This window comes from Ptychodera flava, chromosome 12 (assembly GCF_041260155.1).
Source record: "Ptychodera flava strain L36383 chromosome 12, AS_Pfla_20210202, whole genome shotgun sequence".
NCBI lineage: Eukaryota > Metazoa > Hemichordata > Enteropneusta > Ptychoderidae > Ptychodera > Ptychodera flava.
Genome location: NC_091939.1, coordinates 6,249,336 through 6,269,346, shown reverse-complemented (window position 1 = coordinate 6,269,346; position 20,011 = coordinate 6,249,336). Strand labels below are relative to the sequence as shown.

The window sequence follows — 20,011 nt, the reverse complement described above, 5'->3', positions numbered from 1 at the left end:
GCGGCTTTACTTCTATATTGTTTCAAGGACACAAACCGACATGTTATCGGAGAGATCATTTTTAATGACGTTCATGGTTTATGAACTTGTCTCTGGCATATTAACTAGCAGACGCCTTAATGATGCTGACTCCATTACTCCCATTTTTTGAGTCAATGTTGGATGAACTTCTAATCTGAGTATTCCGGAGAAAACAAAAGTCTGAGTAAAAAACTCGAGACAGATAAAAAAAAATGTTAACAGTTAGAATTTGGCGCCAAGAGCGTGAATTTGTACAAGATGGGAGAAAAGAGCCGTACCAAGAAAAGAGTTAAAGAATACGAGACTTTAAACATAAAGTTTACCCAATTTCCGCACACCCTAAACTTTGTCTTCATTTGTGGTGATACAGTACCACGAAATACTTCAGTAGACCACGTGACATTTTGGCACAATCCTATGTGTTTTATTTCTGAGTATGTTTGTCAAAGAAGGTGGACTCGTCGTTTGCAGAAGAAACTTCTGACGAGGATATGCACAGATAAAACTAATTGGCATGCATCGTGTGTGCAGAACATCCTGCCCATTCAGAAATGCGCTGTCGTGTATGCAAATTTTATGCAAATATTAACCACCTCACGCTTTTGGTTTTCTTTGTACAGAAAATATGCAATCAAGCGCATGGGATGATTAAAGCTTCGTTTGTGTGTGCCCATTACTGAGGCAGCCTGATCGAGCATGCTTTCTTTTATCAAATCTATGAAAAATTGATGAGTAAAAACTATCATCAGAGAGATCTCGCGAGACAGTTATATTGATGATCGTTGTACTGCTCCAAAGGCATGACTGAAAAAGATCGATGTGATAGAAGTAAAACAGCTTTTACATGCTACATAATATTTCTGAAAAACGGATCACTGAAATTTCATAAAACCCGACGTTAGTCCCTATTTTGTGGTCATTTGAGATACTACAGTATCACGTGACTTCTCTTTGTACTGTGTATTTGGAATCGAAGGATCGAGTTCACGTTTTCGCTATGGTAGTTGCGCGCGGGGCGCCATTAGGTTTTTTCTGTAGATATTTATGCCATGAATTTTTATTTGACTGTTGAACGTCAGAAGTGGAAACTGATAAGCGGAAAAGTGATAAGCATTTTGAATGGAGTCGATTTGAAATTAATCGATAGGTATATGGACGCCGTCACCTATAGCTTGACTCAAACCACTTTCCGGTGATATTGCGTAAATAGTACCCCCTTTCAATCTTTTAAAAATGTCAATGAACGCTGTACGTTTATCCCGAATTCAACATTTGTATTTGTGATAAAATTTGACGAGTACAAATGAAGGAGAAAGCCTACTTTAATCGTTGACTTACCGACCAGAGCGCGCCCGCACACACATATATATATACACACATACATATATATATATATATATATATATATATATATATATATATATATATATATATATATATATATATATATATATATATATGTTGTTGTATATATATATATATATATATATATATATATATATATATATATATATATATATATATATATATATATATATATATATATAAATCAAATGAATTTTTATTTTTTGACGTCATTGGATACGAGTGTTTTCACGGAGCCACGTGACTTCGAACCGAAGGCGAGATGTCACACGGCTACGCAACAATCACGACTACGTGCAGAACATCTGGTATTTTGTAATCTAGCCCTCTTTTACTTAATCGGATACTCTCAAATGATTAAGCCTTTTTTTCTTCGTCTTCCCGCCATTTTGTTCTCCTAGAAATCGATCCAAAAATGTTCTTTCTTGGAAGTTCAGCGCCCTTGTAATATCACGAGGTTCGGCTCAGATACGAGACTCGTGTTCATCTCACTCATAGTCGGGTTTAAACAAAAAAAAAATTGCTTTCTGGCGATTTCATCCGTCTTGTGTAAGCTTATACGTCTCGTTTAAATCCCTTTATAGGGATCACTGTTACAGTAGATTTGTCGATAAAAAGGGCCGTGTTAGGATGAAAGAAGACTTTTATACTGTTCCAACAGCAATGTATTTTCCGAAGGTAATGTAAACTGACTAAATTGGCATCCCTCATCGATTATTTGAACAAGAGAATCTACGTCCAACTCATATCGATCCCATCTATCCTACAGAAGGTTTCATCGGTGCATGGATTTAATTTCTGAGACGTTGATCTAATTTGTTGAATTATACAGTACTCTTGGCCTTTCGTCAACCTACAAAATGAATCGACGGATTTAATTAGCGTCTCAATACATTCTTTTCAACCAAATGTAATTAAATGGATTATTTAGTTTTCAAGACGAGGAGATTCACTCGTGGATCTAGGGGCAATAAATTCAACGACTGCGTTGATCAATTGGTTTAATGAAGGAGACTAGAAGACTCTGTTCTTCTGTGACGTCCGATTATTAGGAATAACGCGACCGGTTGTTGTCAGTGAACACGTGCTGCCGCATAGCTTCGCCTCATAAAGTAAAATATTGCACGTCCTGTAAAGACTCGTCACCATCTACAAGAAGACAACCTGTAGCCTTCAACACTGACAGATTTGCGATATCATGGTAGTGAAGGAAAAGTCAAATCGCTGGAATTTGAAAAAGTTAAACTGTTGGCATTCGTTTCAAGTTCGTTTGTTTGCAATAGAATTAATATAATATTGACGGGTTAAGCAATTGATATATCAGAAATTGAATTTATATTGGATGTTAAAAAGCGATGACATAAACTAGGGATATGACAATATTCTGTAAAACCGTGACACTAATAAAACAGTCGACCTACAATTTGAGATTGAATCACGTTACGCTATTTTACATGATCTTCTCAGAAGCAAAGATAACTTTTTCACTCTGTTTCAACTGTTTTCAACATGATATATAAATATCCTGATCTCTGCATGGAAAGAGATCCTGATCTCTGCATGGAAAGAGTGTTTTTTCCCTCTGAAATATTGATAGACGAATTTCATGTTATCTTATCATCTAACATTAATTAAGATTTTTTTTTTTTTTACTCGTTTATTGCTTTTATGAAAGTTTTACATTCTTATTTGAACAAAATTGGTAGCCATCTTATATAAATTCTCCCCTTTAGAAAGCAGCTTTCCTTTCAGTAAATCAATAATCTAAAAAAATATCAATACATAACTGGTTGTAACTGGGTGAAAACATACAGAATAGTAATAAGTTTTTTTTTCTTTACTTGTCTTTTACAAGTTGTGAGAAAGCACTTTCATGTTCTCTTAATCGCACTTCGGCGTTAAAAAATTCAAATAAATTAATATTTTGCAGCTTATTTGTATCTTTGTAAAGCATCCATGACTTATAGATGGTTAACATTGCTACTACTATAATAAGATTAACAACTCTGTTTTGATTTGGTAGACCACATAAAAGTGTATTCAAGGTGATCTCTACATGAAAATGAAAGTTTTGTAGTAACAAGACTGAAAGTCTCTCCAGAAAAGCTTAACACGCTCACACTCTATGAACATATGACAAAGGTCACTTGTTGACATACAGATCTGACAAAGACTGGTTTCCATTATTTTCCACCTGTACAGGTTTAAACCATGTGGAAGTATGTCATGTATAAATTTGTACATAAAGTTTGACAGTTTTCTTTCCTTAGTTACAGTTATAACTCTGTTATACCATAGTTCTGACCAATTAAAGTCATTCCTAAATTTAAAACTCGATTCCACTTTTTGGAAACCCAAGGCTCGACAAATTTTTTACGAATGAAAGACCAATAGTATTCCTTTGTTGTGATTTTGTTGACAAATTTTCGTGAAGAAAAACCTGGCAGAAAAACAGAGGCTGTCAACAAGTTCAGCGGCTCTGGTTGAAAAATAGAAGTTGACTGCTCTACTTGAGCACGCCAGCCAGCTGGTATGGCATTATACAACATAAACAGCTCACATACAAAATTTGACTTGTCATGAAAGCCATTACGTGAAAGCCATCGTATACGAAAACTACCATCAGTATCAATGACGTCATTTATTAAGAAAATATTAGACTCGACCCATGATTTGAATAGTAGAACTTTACCCTTAAATTGAACATGTTTGTTACACCAGATAACTTGTTGTACGATATCTTTTGCATTGTTGACTGGCGAACAGCCCCCACCAGCCTTGTGCCATGCGATGATGGCATATCTATAAAAGTCCGGGAGACCAGGTGTGGCCGGACAATACTTTGAGTCATCAAAATTCATGTGAAAAATCATTTTATCAAGTCCTGCTCTATACAAATAAAACAGGGGAATGCATTTCCATGAAGGCATAATATTATCGGAGTTTTCTCTCAGAAATCGTGAAATCCAAGCAGCAAGGAAGGATTTATATTGAGAGAATACGTCATACATTTTTAATCCACCTTGGTTATAATCACCAATAATAGTTTTGCGCTTAATTTTGTCGAACTTTGATCCCCACAGAAAGTTAAAGAAAATTCTTTCTAAACGTTTGAGAAAATCTTCCGAGACAGTGCAGATATTTAAAAGAAACATGATTTTTGCAGCTGCCAAGGATTTAATAACAGTAATTTTGCCAAACAAAGTAAGGTTTTTATGAGTCCAAAGATTTAGAGTGTTTTCAACAGATCACAGTTTTTTATCTAAGGCAAAACGAATCCCATCATACGGGTTACTTGAAAAATAAGTACCAAAAGATTTTATAGGTTCTGTTGGCCAACGTATGCCTGCACGGGAGTCATATATATTTGTCAAGGAACAATCAACAAACCTTCAGTTTTACTGGTATTTAAAGTGGGGCCTGCTACTAAACTAAAGTCGTTAACAATACCTAAAACCTTAGTTATTGAAGTTTTATCAGAAACAAAAATGGTAGTATCATCAGCTACCTGGGAAATGCATATTTCTTTTGATAACTTTTTTGAGTAGCATACCCTGATTCCATTCATGTCTTTTCAGATCTAATTTTAATAGCAAGAATTTCAACGAATAATAAGAAGAGCAGGGCAGATATGGGGCAACCCTGTCGCATACCTCTTTTAAGTAGCAATGGTTGTGATATCCATCCATGATTAAGCACACTAGCTAGACAGTCATTATACAGGACTCGTATAAAATTAATAAAATTATCCCAAAATTAAACTTCTTGAGAACATTGAACATAAAATTCCACTCAACTGTATCGAAAGCTTTTCGAAAGTCAAGAAAGAGGACAGCACCTGGTAGTTTTCATTATGTGTATACTCAATGATATCATAAATTAATCTAATATTTTGCCCAATAAAGCGCTTTTTCAGATAGGCTGTTTGGTCATGATTAATAATCCTACCTAGAACGGGTTGTAGTCTGGCAGAAAGAACAAAGGCGATAATCTTATAATCCAAATTAAGAAGACTTATCGGTCTCCAGTTTTCAAGTCTGTCTCGTTCATTCTTTTTATGAATTAAACGGAGGAGGGCATGTCTTTGCGTATATGATAATTTACCATCTTGCATACATTTGCATATGGTTTCATGAACTATAGGGCCAACACAATCCCAAAATTCCTTGTAAAATTCCGCTGTTAACCCATCACTCCCAGGGGCTTTATCATTTCTTAAACTGGCAACAACTTTAGTGCATTCACTATATGAAATTGGCATGTCCAGCAGTATTTTTTCCTGGGCATTTACACTATTCTCGACAATGATATTATTTAAATAAGTATTGACACTATCACTAGAAACCTTATTTGATGAGTATAATTGATGATAAAAACCCCGAGTGGCATTTAATATATCCTCAGGATTTTGTAATGTGGTCTCGCCATCCTTCAGACTTACAATGTCATTTTTAGAGCTGCATTTTTTTTCAAGATTTAGAAAGTACTTAGTCGGCTTATCACTTTCTGCATACCATTTTGCTCTGGCCCTTACTTTTGCACCCTTTACCCGATCAGCATAGAGTTGCTCAATCTCAAACTTTACTTTTCATACTCGTTTAGGACCATCGAGTCAAGGTTAGAGTCTATTTTCTTTTCAAGCTCTACAAGTTTTTGTTCTAGCACAGGTAGGCGGTCACGCTTTTCTTGTGCACGTGATTTGGAAAAGTTGATAGAAAAATCCCTTATGCGGGTTTTACAGAGTTCCCAAGTTAAATCAATGGGACAACTACGACTTTCTATTTTTGTTTTTTCAATTACATTGATTACACCTTCTTTGTATTTTTCTACTTGTAGTAGATTTGCATTCAATTTCCAGACTCCCGGTCCTCTTGGAAAATCGGAAATCTTAACGGAGACAAAAACAGCACGGTGATCGGTGAGGATGGCTGGCTGGATTTTACAAAAATTTACCCCACCATTAAGATTTTAGGTCGTTCATAATGAGCGGACATGCTCCGCATTACGTAATTATATTGAGTCAATTATATTGAGGAAGTATCTTGGAGCAGTAGGTATGGGCTACCTGTCTATTAATCTGTCGGAAGATGATAAGTTTTTGAGACCCTATAAGTCCAAACCCGGTGAGTCTAGGGCAACATTGCTCTATACGTTAAAGATATACTGCTGTATATTCGTTAAACGAATACCAAAAACAAAAGATAAATAAGATTTGTACTGTTATACTTTTCTCACAAGCACTGTAACCCGTCATCACTATAAGCAGTGAAACATTTACAAATCATATCGACTGATTGTTGGATGGTATATTGAGCTCGAGACTACAACATGATGTTTGGCGCTTGAGCAAGGCATGTGCACGTGCACTTTACTTCTCATTGCTAAATCAGGTATTTGACACCTCATTCTGTAATTGTGGGCTCTTCTTTCGGATGGTGGAATAAAAATGAATAAATAAATAAATAAACAAATAAATAAATAAATAAATTGTCACACAAAGACAATGTATTTTTCCTCGTTTCAGTCATTTTCTTAGGTCAAATAAGTACATATTCTATAGAGGAATATATTTACATGGAGTTTATTGCTCTATCATATCAAATGCCTTGGTGTACCATCAATGGATATCAGTGTAAGAGTATTTTAGAAATTTAGTGCTCAACATGAAATACCCTGCTAAATATTTTTGAAAAATTCCTGTCTCTTAAAGATTAAAATTTATATTTTTGTGAGAGGTGTTTCGAAGCTCATAAAATTACACTACACCTGGAGATTGAAGAACCTCATCCGTATGTGAAGACTTTGTACATTTTCTCTATTACTGTCACAAATTATGAATGAAGTTGTCAAAAAGAAAACAAACGTTATAATTATGTTCGCTCCTCGGAAAAATTCAAACTGCGCCTATGCATCCACATCAATGTACCACAATGAGAGCAGCTGCAACACTTGAGCATAAAAATCTCATTTTTCCACCTCGATAATTTTCTTGGCTCTGTTCATTTCCTTTTATGTGGTTCTTCAGAAAGTAGGTTTTGTCTCTTCAAAAAGACATTTTCGTTAGCCCTTTTTTGTACCTTTGATATTAAGTGAATTCCTGTTAATAGCATTGTCTGTTCTGTGACAGGTTTGTTTCGCTTGCCTATTTAAAAATTCAGATAGTTGTCTTTCTGGCGAGAAACACACAGCCCCAGAGAATACTGTTCTCTTGCTTCGCTGGTTCTGGAGAATTACTTTGTTCTCCTTTTGATTCTTCGTTTGTCTAGCGACTGTTTGTTGGTTTTGTTCTTCTGTGTGTTCGTGTCTTTCAGCGAATGGCCCATGGTATTCCTTTGAAAATGTCTTGTACGTGGGATTGGCTTTTTGTAATTACGTCCTGAAGGCGCAATGATGTCAATTTTTAATTTTTCTCTTCTTCACTATTTCAATTGGATATAGCAATATCTGCTGCACCATAGATACCAAGCAAGCAAGTATTCTCACTGGTCTTACATTAATCATTAGTTCTTAAGGTCATGATGATAACATATTAATGAATAACTCAAGAGTTCGGATACTCTCGATAAATTATGTCTCAAGGGTCGACTGTGTTCATCTGGGAGGTGTTTTATCACGGGTCAAATAATTAATTCATCGAGTTCGCACCTGTTACACATTAGTGTCCAAATAAAGAGGAATGAGATCCCACATTAAGAGACTGCTGTCCATGATCGGTAATGCCACTTTTATTTCCTTGATATTCCCAAATCCCACTACCTGTCAACAAAACCATGGGCAATGCTACCTTCCGTCACATTAGTAACTGACTACAACTAAGAGAAGTGTTTTTATATATAATACCCTGTATTCCGAATGAGTGTGGTCGCGTCGTGGATGAGTGATTCCCCGTGTAACGGCCGTATCGCTCAGAGAGAGAGAGAGAGAGAGAGAGAGAGAGAGAGAGAGAGAGAGAGAGAGAGACGCACACACATACATACATACATACATACATACATACATACATACATACATACATACATACATACATACATACATACATACTTACATTCTTCTGTCTGAAGATTGTAGGATGCATAAAACTTATTAACAGATATTATCACTTTGTACTTGAAGTAATTTGTGTTATTATTTACACACACGAACATATGTATATGCCTATATATGCACACACACACACACACACACACACACACACACACACACATATATATATATATATATATATATATATATATATATATATATATATATATATCACTATACCAAGTATATCACTATAGATAAATCGTTTCATTTTGTTCAAGACTTGCGATCTTCTCTTACCTGTAGCCCTATTCCGGGACAGCTAGTACGCCTTATAAGACCATGGGAGACACGCCGACATGCATTATATCATAGTACGAGGGACTAAAAATTTCCAAATCATAATTAAAGAAAAGTAGGGAATATAGTAGTACCCTCCGTAACCTCACCAATAAAAATCATTGTTCGCGTCCTGAGCTGCCCTTATAATTGCATTTATTAAACAGATAAAAATATCATCGTCAATTAACAACGCGCCTCGGGGACAGATATTTAGACTCACAAACTTTTGCAATTCTTTTCTGCTTAACCACTTGTGGGGGTTCATTTTAAAGCTTATGGTGTAAGTTTATGGCTTAGTTTTTCAAAATTAAAAAATTGTTATTTTCTCCATAGAGCTAACACAGGAATGGCGGCCATTTTCGAATTTTAACCATCGGTAAATCTTGGGTTATTTGTTTCTGTAGTTCCAAAATTTGAACGGTGGCCCCCGATTTTTATTCTTGATTTTGTAAGAGAATGATTGAAAGATTCCTCATGGAAAGTTGTTAGCAAAGGTTTAAGCCTTTCACTTTCGAGGCGTATACTATCTTAAGGCTCATGGTGCGACTTTCATCGGGCGCTATAGAAATTTAATTCCGTTCACTGGTACAGCTACAGTAATGGAGTCCATGCAAGCAGAGGCGTTTTAAAGTCGTGAAATAAAGATCGCTGTCCAAACTGCATTCCAGTGAATATTTGATGGAATTTATTTCAATATTTTCAATACAAGAATTGCTTGCCTGTGACAGCCGTTGTCCCGAGTAAAAACTACTGCGTGTTAGACATATGCAAGCCAGGTAGACAGGCAACAATAGATGATTTTTTTTTTGGATTTCTATTTTTTTCTTGAATGTGACATTCCAGAAGATGTGGCGGTAGCATTCCAACCCTGTGATTCTGTTCCTTTCAGCAAGTCATGATAACATCGACACGAACACGAATAATTATGTAACGACATGCATAGTTTGAATTTTGATTAACTTTACCGTGTACAGTATATTTTCAGTTCCATCATGCCTTGTGTGTCATCCATGAGCTTGTCGTTTCATTAATTGGTATTGTTTTATAGTTTTGATTCCCTAGCCAAACGATCAGCTTCAAGCACAGCGCCGCCAACGATAAAAACGCTTTATCGACTGCGGCCCTCGCACGCGCTTTTATAAACGTGTTTTGCCTTGAAACAATTTGAACTATTTTGGGATAATTTCACACCGATGCATATGAAAGTAGTCTAAAGAAATCTACATGTTTACTTTTTCATTGTATCTTATTTACAAAATGTTTATCTTTTCGACGAAAATAATGGTTAAATGCCAATAATAACATTTTCTATACCATTTAGTTTTTTTAAACAAACTACATTTTATACTTTGCAACTGGTGCAATTATCAAAAAATCGCCAAAATCATGTTGGCACACGTGTTTTGCAAAATTTAAGCCACAGCCACTGTCGTGTTGAATATTTAATGTATAACATTCTCTTAAATGCTATTTGAATGCTATAAATATAACTGGCACTAATTTGCCAGGATCTCTCGTTACGGCGAGTGGATTTGCTTTCTTTTAGGAAAGGAATAAAATTTACGCGAAAAATAATTTTATTCACAAAATTTACAGACAATGAATTGACACTTGCAACAGTCTGCTCCTTAAATGTCTGTGAAAAGCGCCATCGACATCCGCAATAGACAGCTGGACACTTTCATTTGTAAGAACATACAGAATCATTGATCAAACATGCGCAGGAGAGGTTTCATCACAGACTTTGACGTCATCGACGCTGGAAGAAGCTGGAAATGCAGGAAAACGATCAAATTTTGTCGTTCTGGTTAATGTACTGGAAACCAATTGCTTCTCATATATTCAATAATATCTTCGATTTACATCTAATTTTGGGACATGTGATGCTGGTGTATATCCATTAGAATGTCGGAGACATATCGAAACTATATTGTTCCGACCTATTAGTGCGCGCTTTCCTGCAGCACGCTGTGTCTACCGAGTTGCTTTCAAAGCAACGTCAATGCTCACCGTAATATATGAAATTGAATGATCATTTGTCCATGGTGGTCAGGTTGACAGAGAATTTGACGTCATGTTCGATTTCCGCCTAATGATAAATATGGGACAACATAATGTGCATTTGTTATTTAATTTTCAGTGACTGTCGATACTTTTCCCTTTATATCTGAAAAAACAAAATCACGCTAAAGCGTTGCTGTACGAGACTTGTCTGTTTTCGAGAAGCCTAAGAGCAGGTCGAGTTTGAAGTTCGCCCTCTACACTTGAAATGAAAATTACCCATAATCCATCATCGTCCTTTCTTTCGCTATTGGCTATGTTTTCAAGTAATATTTTGAACTTTGTGGACAAGGAAGCTAAGGTGAGAAAATATGGCACTTTTTAAAATGTTTTTAGAAATATTCAAAGCCTTTGAATCTCTTTTCCCTTCACCAACTAACTTAGCTGGGTGTGACTAATTACAGATTCATGATTACTGACTCCAAGAAGGCCTACGAGAAACTACCGTTATAGAGTTCTGGTCATTTCTTAATATGTTGAGAATGACTCGCTGTATGATGCGACATGACTCAACAAAACACAACACAACACAACACAACACAACACAACACAACACAACACAACACAACGCAAATCAACAAAGCACAGCACAGCACAGCACAACACAACACAACACAACTTCACATCGCAACATAACACAACACATCACAATACAACACAACACTACTCACCACCACATAACACAACACAACACAATACAACACAACACAACACAACACATCGCAACATAACACAACACATCACAACATAACACAACACTACTCACCACCACATAACACAACACAATACAACACAATACAACACAACACGCATCACGACGCAATACAATAAAAGTAACGTACGTATCGAAAATAACAATAATACATAACATATTACGTAATAAAATATAATAATATAAATCATGAAATATGAAATGTTGTTATATAATGTAGCAGGATTTCTGTGGAATAGAGCGCGAATTGGCAAAAGTGACGTGGCAAATAAATGTGTTACATTTCATCCTTCAAGTCAACTTTTCAGAACACCAAATTTTCTGTTACTTACGATACGAGAGGGGTGACACTGATCAAATCATTCCTTCAAAAGCAGTGAAAAGACGCTGAGCCGTCAACCTTTTCGGTCGGGTAAGAAAATAAATTCTAAATGTTTAGCTGACTTTGAGTATTGTTGTAAGATTAAGAAAGAAACAGTGAGAACAGTAATTCCTATGTATTTCTGCCGCTCACGAGAGAAATTAGCTTAGGAAAATTTCATTCTAGGCTGTTTGTTCGTGAGTTTTTTCCTCTCAAACCGTTGAGCAATATTCAACATGTTCTTTACCGTGTGCGCCCGAGAAAGTGATTTTCCTCAGTTCTTTTTCACTAGTGCACTGGAGCGCGCATGTGGAGATCACATGACAGTGCAAAATGATCGCCGGTAGTCTGGCTCGTACCACTGAAAACACAGTCGCTTGTGGTTCGATACAGATAGGTTGGTGTTACCGAAATTTCTGTGTATCGACATAGTTTTATTAAAATAAAGTTTGACTCAAATGTAATCGTTGAAGCGTTCGACATCTATCAATTTGATACAAATTATTCCGTCAAATCAAGGGATGTAACAATAAAACTCATTTATTTAATCGATGTGTTCGATAAACTGAGAAATCAGTCAAGCACAAGGTCAAGTTCTCGAAAAGGCCAATGATTTTGTTGCTACATGGAATGAAGCTAACAGTTCTTGTCGTCAGGTTTGTGGCGTCGTCTTAAGTTTAACTTTAAACTCTTAAGATCTTGGACTTATCATACTTAACCTTATCTGAATCCTTGGCCTTATATTGCAGTGATAGTTCCATCAGTAATTTCTTAAATTGTTCTTCTCCAATCTATCTTATGAGTATACGTGTGCGTATATATATATATATATATATATATATGTGTGTGTGTATGTATGTATGTATGTATGTATGTATGTATGTATGTATGTATGTATGTATGTATACAGGATGTAGTGTTTGTGTGTATCACAAGCAATACCTTCAGAGTTGAATCCTCATCCTCGAACCAAATTTCAGTCAATGAATTCATGAACGTGGTAGTTTCAAAACGTCTGTGCTATCTTAAGATACCCTATAATCGATGTCATAATCCTGTGCGAAATATCAGGTCATCTCCATGTCACGTGACCGGAAATTATCACCCTTCGATCGAAATCGATCCTCCCGACCGGCATAAAAGTCAGCAGGATCGAGCGCTCGTGCAAACCAGTCCTATGCTTGAGCCGCTTAGTAAGGTCTAAGATTATGAAAAATTAAATTGATTTTATAATAATTCTAATAATCATTTCCTATGCTCTGCTTGTCATCTACATACAAGATTTACCTTTCATTATATAGTAAAGGTAAGCGAAAAACATAATTTGAATTTGAACGGAAAGAAAACGCTTGTCTTTACAGCTCAGTGTTTAGGATAAACAGTACACTCGTGAAATTTATAGGATTGTGCAGATTAACACCCAACGATAATTTTAATGCTTTAATATTTGTATTTTTATTCCATATAATCCTGCCAGATGTCTTCTTTTCATCCAGTTCGACACTGTTGCCTTTCAACTCCTTTTTTACGAGATGTTTTATCATGAAATTTATTGTGTAATGGCCCACGGGTAATCAGTGTGGATACGATGCAATGAGGTCCTAATGGTAAACGCTCCTGGTCCATAATGTGAAGGGAAATTAACAAATCCAGACCGGTAACTGTTAAAGGAAACACCGGCGCATTATGTCTTGCCCCCAGAGTTGCCATCTGTTCGTGAGGCCTAAAATGTCGCTCTGATTAGACAGCTCAGTGGCATCGGTCGCCTAGCAACCGTCAGGTTATCATCGGTATGGAAGAAAAAAAAGTGTCAGTGCGTTCAGTTTCCCGCCGTTGCACTACCACAATGAATAATCTTTCTGAAAACATGATGTCACTGAAACACGAACACACATACGCAAATTACAGTGTATTTACTCGGAGCCTATTTGCATGTAGAAGCACTCGCAAAGATCCACGGACGTACTAGTGGAGACTGGCGGCTGAACGGAGGGTGCTTCCCAGTGCCGCTGGGTATCCTGTACAGAGGCCGCGACAGAGGCCCTACGGACCCGGGGCAGAAGCACACAGGCCGCATAAGACTCAAATTATCGTAGCTATCCGGGGGGAAATAGCCAAGATTTGGAGCTTTCACGATGATGATGCTAAAGCACTACGCGAACAAAGGCCATGGTGGAAGTCACCAAGATAACACACAGGTGAGGACAGATAGATACATACTCTCCCTGCAGTGTATACCACGCTCGAAACCACGACAGCCGAGCATACTAGCGCTCCGGTGACGTTCATAGTGCCATATTTTCATTTTCAAAGTACTGCTAATACACACAGTATGTTTTAGTCATACTGTACCATTATCAGACTGGTGGCTTGTTCATTGACGATTAACGTTTCACGTTTGTGAGGTAAACGGTAGCTCAGGTCTCAGCTTCCGACACGTTATGTAATTAACTATTCCAAAGGAAAGTCTTCTGTATGAGGGATTTCCCTTTTATCCCTAGTGGTGGCAAGATCAGACCCTACACTGGCTCACAGCCGTCTTGCAATCAAAGCTGACTGAACACTTCCCATTTTTTTCAATTCGACCCCATTTTGTTCAACACTTCTGCACGGTCATCGACAGGCGCATAGGACCCGACACGCATGCCGTCATTCAAAGTGAAGTTATTCTGACCTGCATCAGTATAGGCATAGTGTCTCTGTGAATTAAAGCCGGGTACCACACACAACTTGCTTCTCGCCGACAACTCGAGAGCCCAGACGTTTAGGTTGGCTAATCCGATTGACTCCAAAAATCGCGATCTCACTACATGTGACGCTAGTTTTCACTCAAGATATATGGCGTCACCATATTCTTGCCTTCAAAATTCAAGTTCATACTTTTGGACATAAAAGTGCTTCTGTTAAAGGTCACATAGTATTGACAATATAACAAGTATGAAATATTATACTGTAACATTGTATTATCATACATATGCAAATAGACTGGGGCAAAACCCGAGGGGCAGAAACAAGCGAGACCAGGTTTAGGCGTTCCAGCAAATGAGATAATCCGGTTTTGCTTTCACTCGTCGATTGAAACAACTATTGAAAAAATTGTTTGAAAATCGCCCCTTTGCAAATCTTGACAATGGAAAGGAAAATGGCGTTTCACACGCAATCACGTAACATACAGAAAGTCCCTTTTCCATTGAATTAATTATGGAGTTTGCGGTCAACTCGCGCTGAACGGATTTTATAACACGCCACTGTCAGGTAACCTGCATCTGGTATCATAAACTGCCATAATTATAATTTATGATGATCTTTGAACTATTTTTGTTTTTAATGTCGACCATAATTTCTTGTGCAAAGCATGTTGATATATACAGTGTTTCAGTTTGTCAACCCAGCCTGTACATGTGTAAACTGCGTTCTCATTGTTGATAATTGAATTCTGGTCCGGACTAGAATTCAAATGTTAACTATAACAGTGATGCATTTAACACAAATGTAGACGATACAGGTATAATGACAAGCTAAATAATTTGTGTTTCAACATTCTTTTGGCAGTAGATTAAGAACTTGCAATTGATAACTTATAATATGAAAATATTCTAAAAATCATCAAAAGTTAGCATTACTGGCACTTTAATCGCCGTGAAGACTAGTCTGATATAGACTATCTTCATAGTGTATGGAACTATTCCTTCAACCGGTATAAAACTGAGACCAGGCATTGCTGTCAACTTCTGAACTACACACTGTTTCCATATTTACTTTTGAGCCATATATGTTTACAAACAGCCCCTCCACTCGTGGACTGTGGTTTACACAAGCACTGTGTTAACACTCACATGCTTACAGGCGGAACTAAATTGCGCCAAGTTGGTTGTATTTTATGTCACCATAAAAATGACACGAAAAACATAAATAATAGTAATCGGCCAAACCACTTCATCTTTTGTTAAGTTTTTGCGTTTGGTCAGTTGAAAATATCACTTTTATAAGGGCATAAAACATCTGAATCTGTTTCCGCTCAGTAACATGCCGTTATAGGAAATAGGGTAGGTCAATACAAGTACAGTAAAGATCTTGCTTCTACAGTCTATGGTCAAAAGGGAACTTCCTTGTTTGTTATTTTGAAGGTAGAACGCACCTCAGGGTGAGATATTCTGACTATTTCAATTTTTTCTGATATGCCATTTGTGTAGGGGCTTATGAAAGCTCTTGGAGTAAGAAAAAAATTTACTGTCTTAATTTTTCGAAAATCGAAAATTGGAATTTTGTCGATAGAGTCAACAAAAGAATGGCGGCCATTTTAGGTTCCAAATAAGCTTATCGTGAAATGCCAGGTGATTTGTTTTTCTAGCAACACATTTTGCATGGAGAATCCTGATTTTTATTTATTTTTTTTTTTTTTTTGATTTGGTAAGAGAATGGTTGAAAGATTTAATGAAGAAAGTTTTTGCGAAAGTACAACTACTAGTATTTCACTTTCGAGGCGAGTAAGTGCGTGACTTATCATGAACAGCTAAAATTGGCAAGATAATGAGTAATTTTTGGGAAAAGTTTAGGGTTGGAGGGTTTCAAATAGTGTAGCTCGGGTAAACGGAACACATATTCTTTTATTCATTTGGACTGAGTCCAAACAACGAAAAAGGTCTGCGTTTAGTTTGACATACTACCTAGATAATATATCGGTCGCTTGGGAACTTGTTTGTCAATTTTTAGATATTTATTAATGTGTTTTATGTTATTATAACCCTGAGTAAATGATAAAATTTGACAGAATTACGTGCTAGTAACCAACAAGCACGATCAATGATCTGTCATAAATTATTTGATTTTAGTTGCTTGCGGAACTGCACCGTAGATGCTGTCTTGCTTCAAATGCTTGACGGAGAGAAGATCAATGATTCCAAAATGTTGTTGTTCAGGGTAACATTCTGGTCTTTACGTTAACAATCATGGATAAAATAGTCCAAACTGCCAATAATTCCAGAAAAATGCCCAAACCGTTGAGATCTGTAACGCTCCATATAATATCGATTGACTGTCACTGCCCGTCTCACAAAAAAAATACCCTAATTTTTAAAAACGGTAATTTTACGAAAACTGCGTCAAAACTGGCGGGTAATCTCACCTTTAGCTTAATGAATGATGTTTCACCTTTATTTTCCTTTGAAATCAAAACATATTCGGAGACATCCAAATCTTCAAATATTCGATAAAATGCCATGACGTTTAGTTCCAGTATACAGCGGTACCTGTGTTTGTCGGCCTGCTTCGTCTTTACGAAGTGTTATACTCTCATTTCAGTGTTCATACCGTGTTAACCAAAGTGTACATCATTGAACAATAATTCAGCAGAGGATATTGGAAAATAATGACAGTCATTTGTTGTAAAATAATAAACTATAAACGGCGCCTGTAGAGAGAAAAACCTCAGCTCCGAAGTCTTTATTGCCGATTAATAACTCAACGCAAACCTCCAACAAAGCTCCCTCTCGCATGCTTCCTAAACGAGAGAAAGAAACTTCTGTTTACACTCATGATAGTAGTACAAATTGAGAGAAACAGAGAATAACTGTAATCCAACATCGCCTAAAATGCACGCACAAAGTGGTTGACGTCCCAAACCTATACAGAAGAAAATGTCAATATTTGGACCATTAGAAGTATTATTTTCATTCGGTTGACATCGATTTTCAAACTTGCCAAAGGCAAGCTAGCCGACTCGCGGATAATACTACTTGTAGGCCTGAAGGTCGAGGTTGGTTAGTGCATATCACAGCAATTGACACCTTAAAAAGTCTCCGAGTAAAGTATAGAGGTGTCCTGCTACAAGGTGAAGTGTAACTCTGTTCGTCAAGTATGCTCGACAATTATAGCATTTCCCCATTATTCTATCGATAGTCGTTTTAAACTATTATAGCCGCTCAATTAAGAACATGTACCAACCAATATAGCCTTCATTTAAATAAAATCGTGACTCCACCGTAATTATTCCTTCCTATAACTTTTGTATATTTATATGACAGTAAATGGACCAATAAAACTAAGATTTCAATTATTGTACACAGTAACACGGGAGACTGTCGATTAGAATATCTGAAACTGTAGACCGACGGTTTAAATTTCGAGACATTTATTTACCGTGAATCATGCTGAATACTAAATACCTTGCCAAGATGTTTTCTTCCTCAACGCAAATACAAGAACCTCGTAGCATAAATCCTGCTACTATGTCGTCATATTCCGTGTTTTCAGAGAATGAGAGAGCAGCATATCTTGACAATTTTTCCTCCAATAATTTAGATGGAAATATAAGTTGTATTCATGCTTGCTGCTGTTCATAAGAAGTGTTGTTTATAAGGAGATTAAAATATTTTGACTATACAAAATCGGTCTACGACAGAACAACTTGCACTGTATACTCAGCTAATACGACCTATAAATGGACCACAGTTTCATACTGCGCTAGTGTAACTACCCTGTTTCAAACAAGTTAATACATGTAACTTGTATCGCACTGCCATTTGACACAGCCGGGGACCCCCGGACCTAGCTCAGATGGCACGATTTCAGTAAATCTAATATTCGGTGCTCTCCTTATGTACGGACGAATTCTGGCAAACGCTATTCGCTCCATCGAAAACAAATTTTGGCAAACGCTATTCGCTCCAGCGAAAAAAACCCGATAGAGTACTGAATAAAACTGACAAATTGAATGCCGCAGAGAACTGATAGTCAGTCCCACCACTTTATTGGATTACAAAATCTCGAACGACAAATTTAGTAACAGATTTCACACCATGATAACCTCGTAAACCTGAAATTTCGCGGTGTAAATTTGCAAAAGTAAGTCGCCACACATCTTGTGACAAGACTACATTCATGAAAAACACGGATTCTTAATAATTTGCTCTATTTGAATAGGGTTCTATTAATATCTTTGTATTCCGTTCTGAAATCGTCCCTGGCGTTTCTTTTCATCCGAGAACCGCAAAGTCAGACATGATTAAAATTTCAGGTAAAGCCTGTCTTGTCCACATTCAAGCTTGACAATGCACACCGCACAACTCTCAAATAAATTAGTAAGCATTTTTTTTTCAACGAGGGCATTAAATTCTACTCTTTAAAAGCTCGCTGAGTCTTTTCAAAAGTATCTGAATTCGTAACAACTAACCTCATTTCAAATTGACTGTGTTGAAAAACAAGCATTGAACCATAAATATTTTCTTTGCCTTGCAAAGAATACTCACAAAATGCTCGAAAATATACTAAGACTAGTAGTACGCGTACGTGTAAGCATGTATAATATGCATATGTTTGTATAAATAAACGTACACACATACAGATGCGTATATACAGATGCGTATATAATATTATATATATATATATATATAATATATATATATATATATATATATATTTTGTGCATGTCTGTATGTGTGGGGTGTACACACAAAAGCACATGTCAGTATATAAGTTTATGATACAGATGATAGGGGAAAAGACGTATGGTGAAAATGAAGAGATGTACAAGACCACGTTTACCATGACATAGATATGTTTACCGTTATTTTATTTAGCTGACAAATTCTTTTGATATATTCTCCTCACTAGATATCTTTACGCTGCCCAAATATAGACCAAGAATCCAGCATACAGAGAAAATAGTCAATTCAAACACTGAGCTACGTTCATAAAGCAATGCAGTCACGTCTTCTATGTAACACAATGTACAATAATTGCCAGCTGGGGATGACTGTCATGTTATATCAAACCTATCAAGTGATTGTGAAAGAGGCGAATGGTGTTGTTCTATATTACCACTGATGTTCTTGTAACATTATATATCTACCTATCGAAGCCGAGACTTCTATACTTTGAATTTTGTCCGGCCTGTAGGAATGTAACATTTATTTGTCAATGACTATGAGTGTACAGACTTCATCTTGAGTCTGATGTATATACTTTCACCTGTAAAAATAACAGGGCTAGCTATAATTTCAAAGACTCTTGAGAAGCTGAACATTGCGCTTTAAGTGTTTGACAGTAAAACTCAAGCAATAAGTTTCAACAAACCCTCTCAGGAACTTACCAAAGTTGAACTGAAGCGGAGAAGTCCACAAAATAAA

At 36.5% G+C, this 20,011-nt stretch overlaps 1 protein-coding gene across 2 annotated transcripts in view; it reads left to right on the top strand.

Annotated features, from left to right (window-relative positions):
- Positions 1–20,011, top strand: part of LOC139144803 (transcobalamin-2-like) — an 86,537-nt gene that overhangs the window by 13,194 nt on the left and 53,332 nt on the right. Inside the window, exon 1 of one of the 2 annotated variants that reach the window (XM_070715583.1) lies at positions 13,822–14,083. The exons of the other annotated variant lie outside the window; for it this stretch is intronic. Coding sequence (XP_070571684.1) covers positions 14,021–14,083 — 63 coding nt within the window. The 5' untranslated portion in view covers positions 13,822–14,020. Of the gene's footprint in view, positions 1–13,821; positions 14,084–20,011 lie in introns of those variants that run through there. 2 annotated transcript variants of the gene reach the window in all.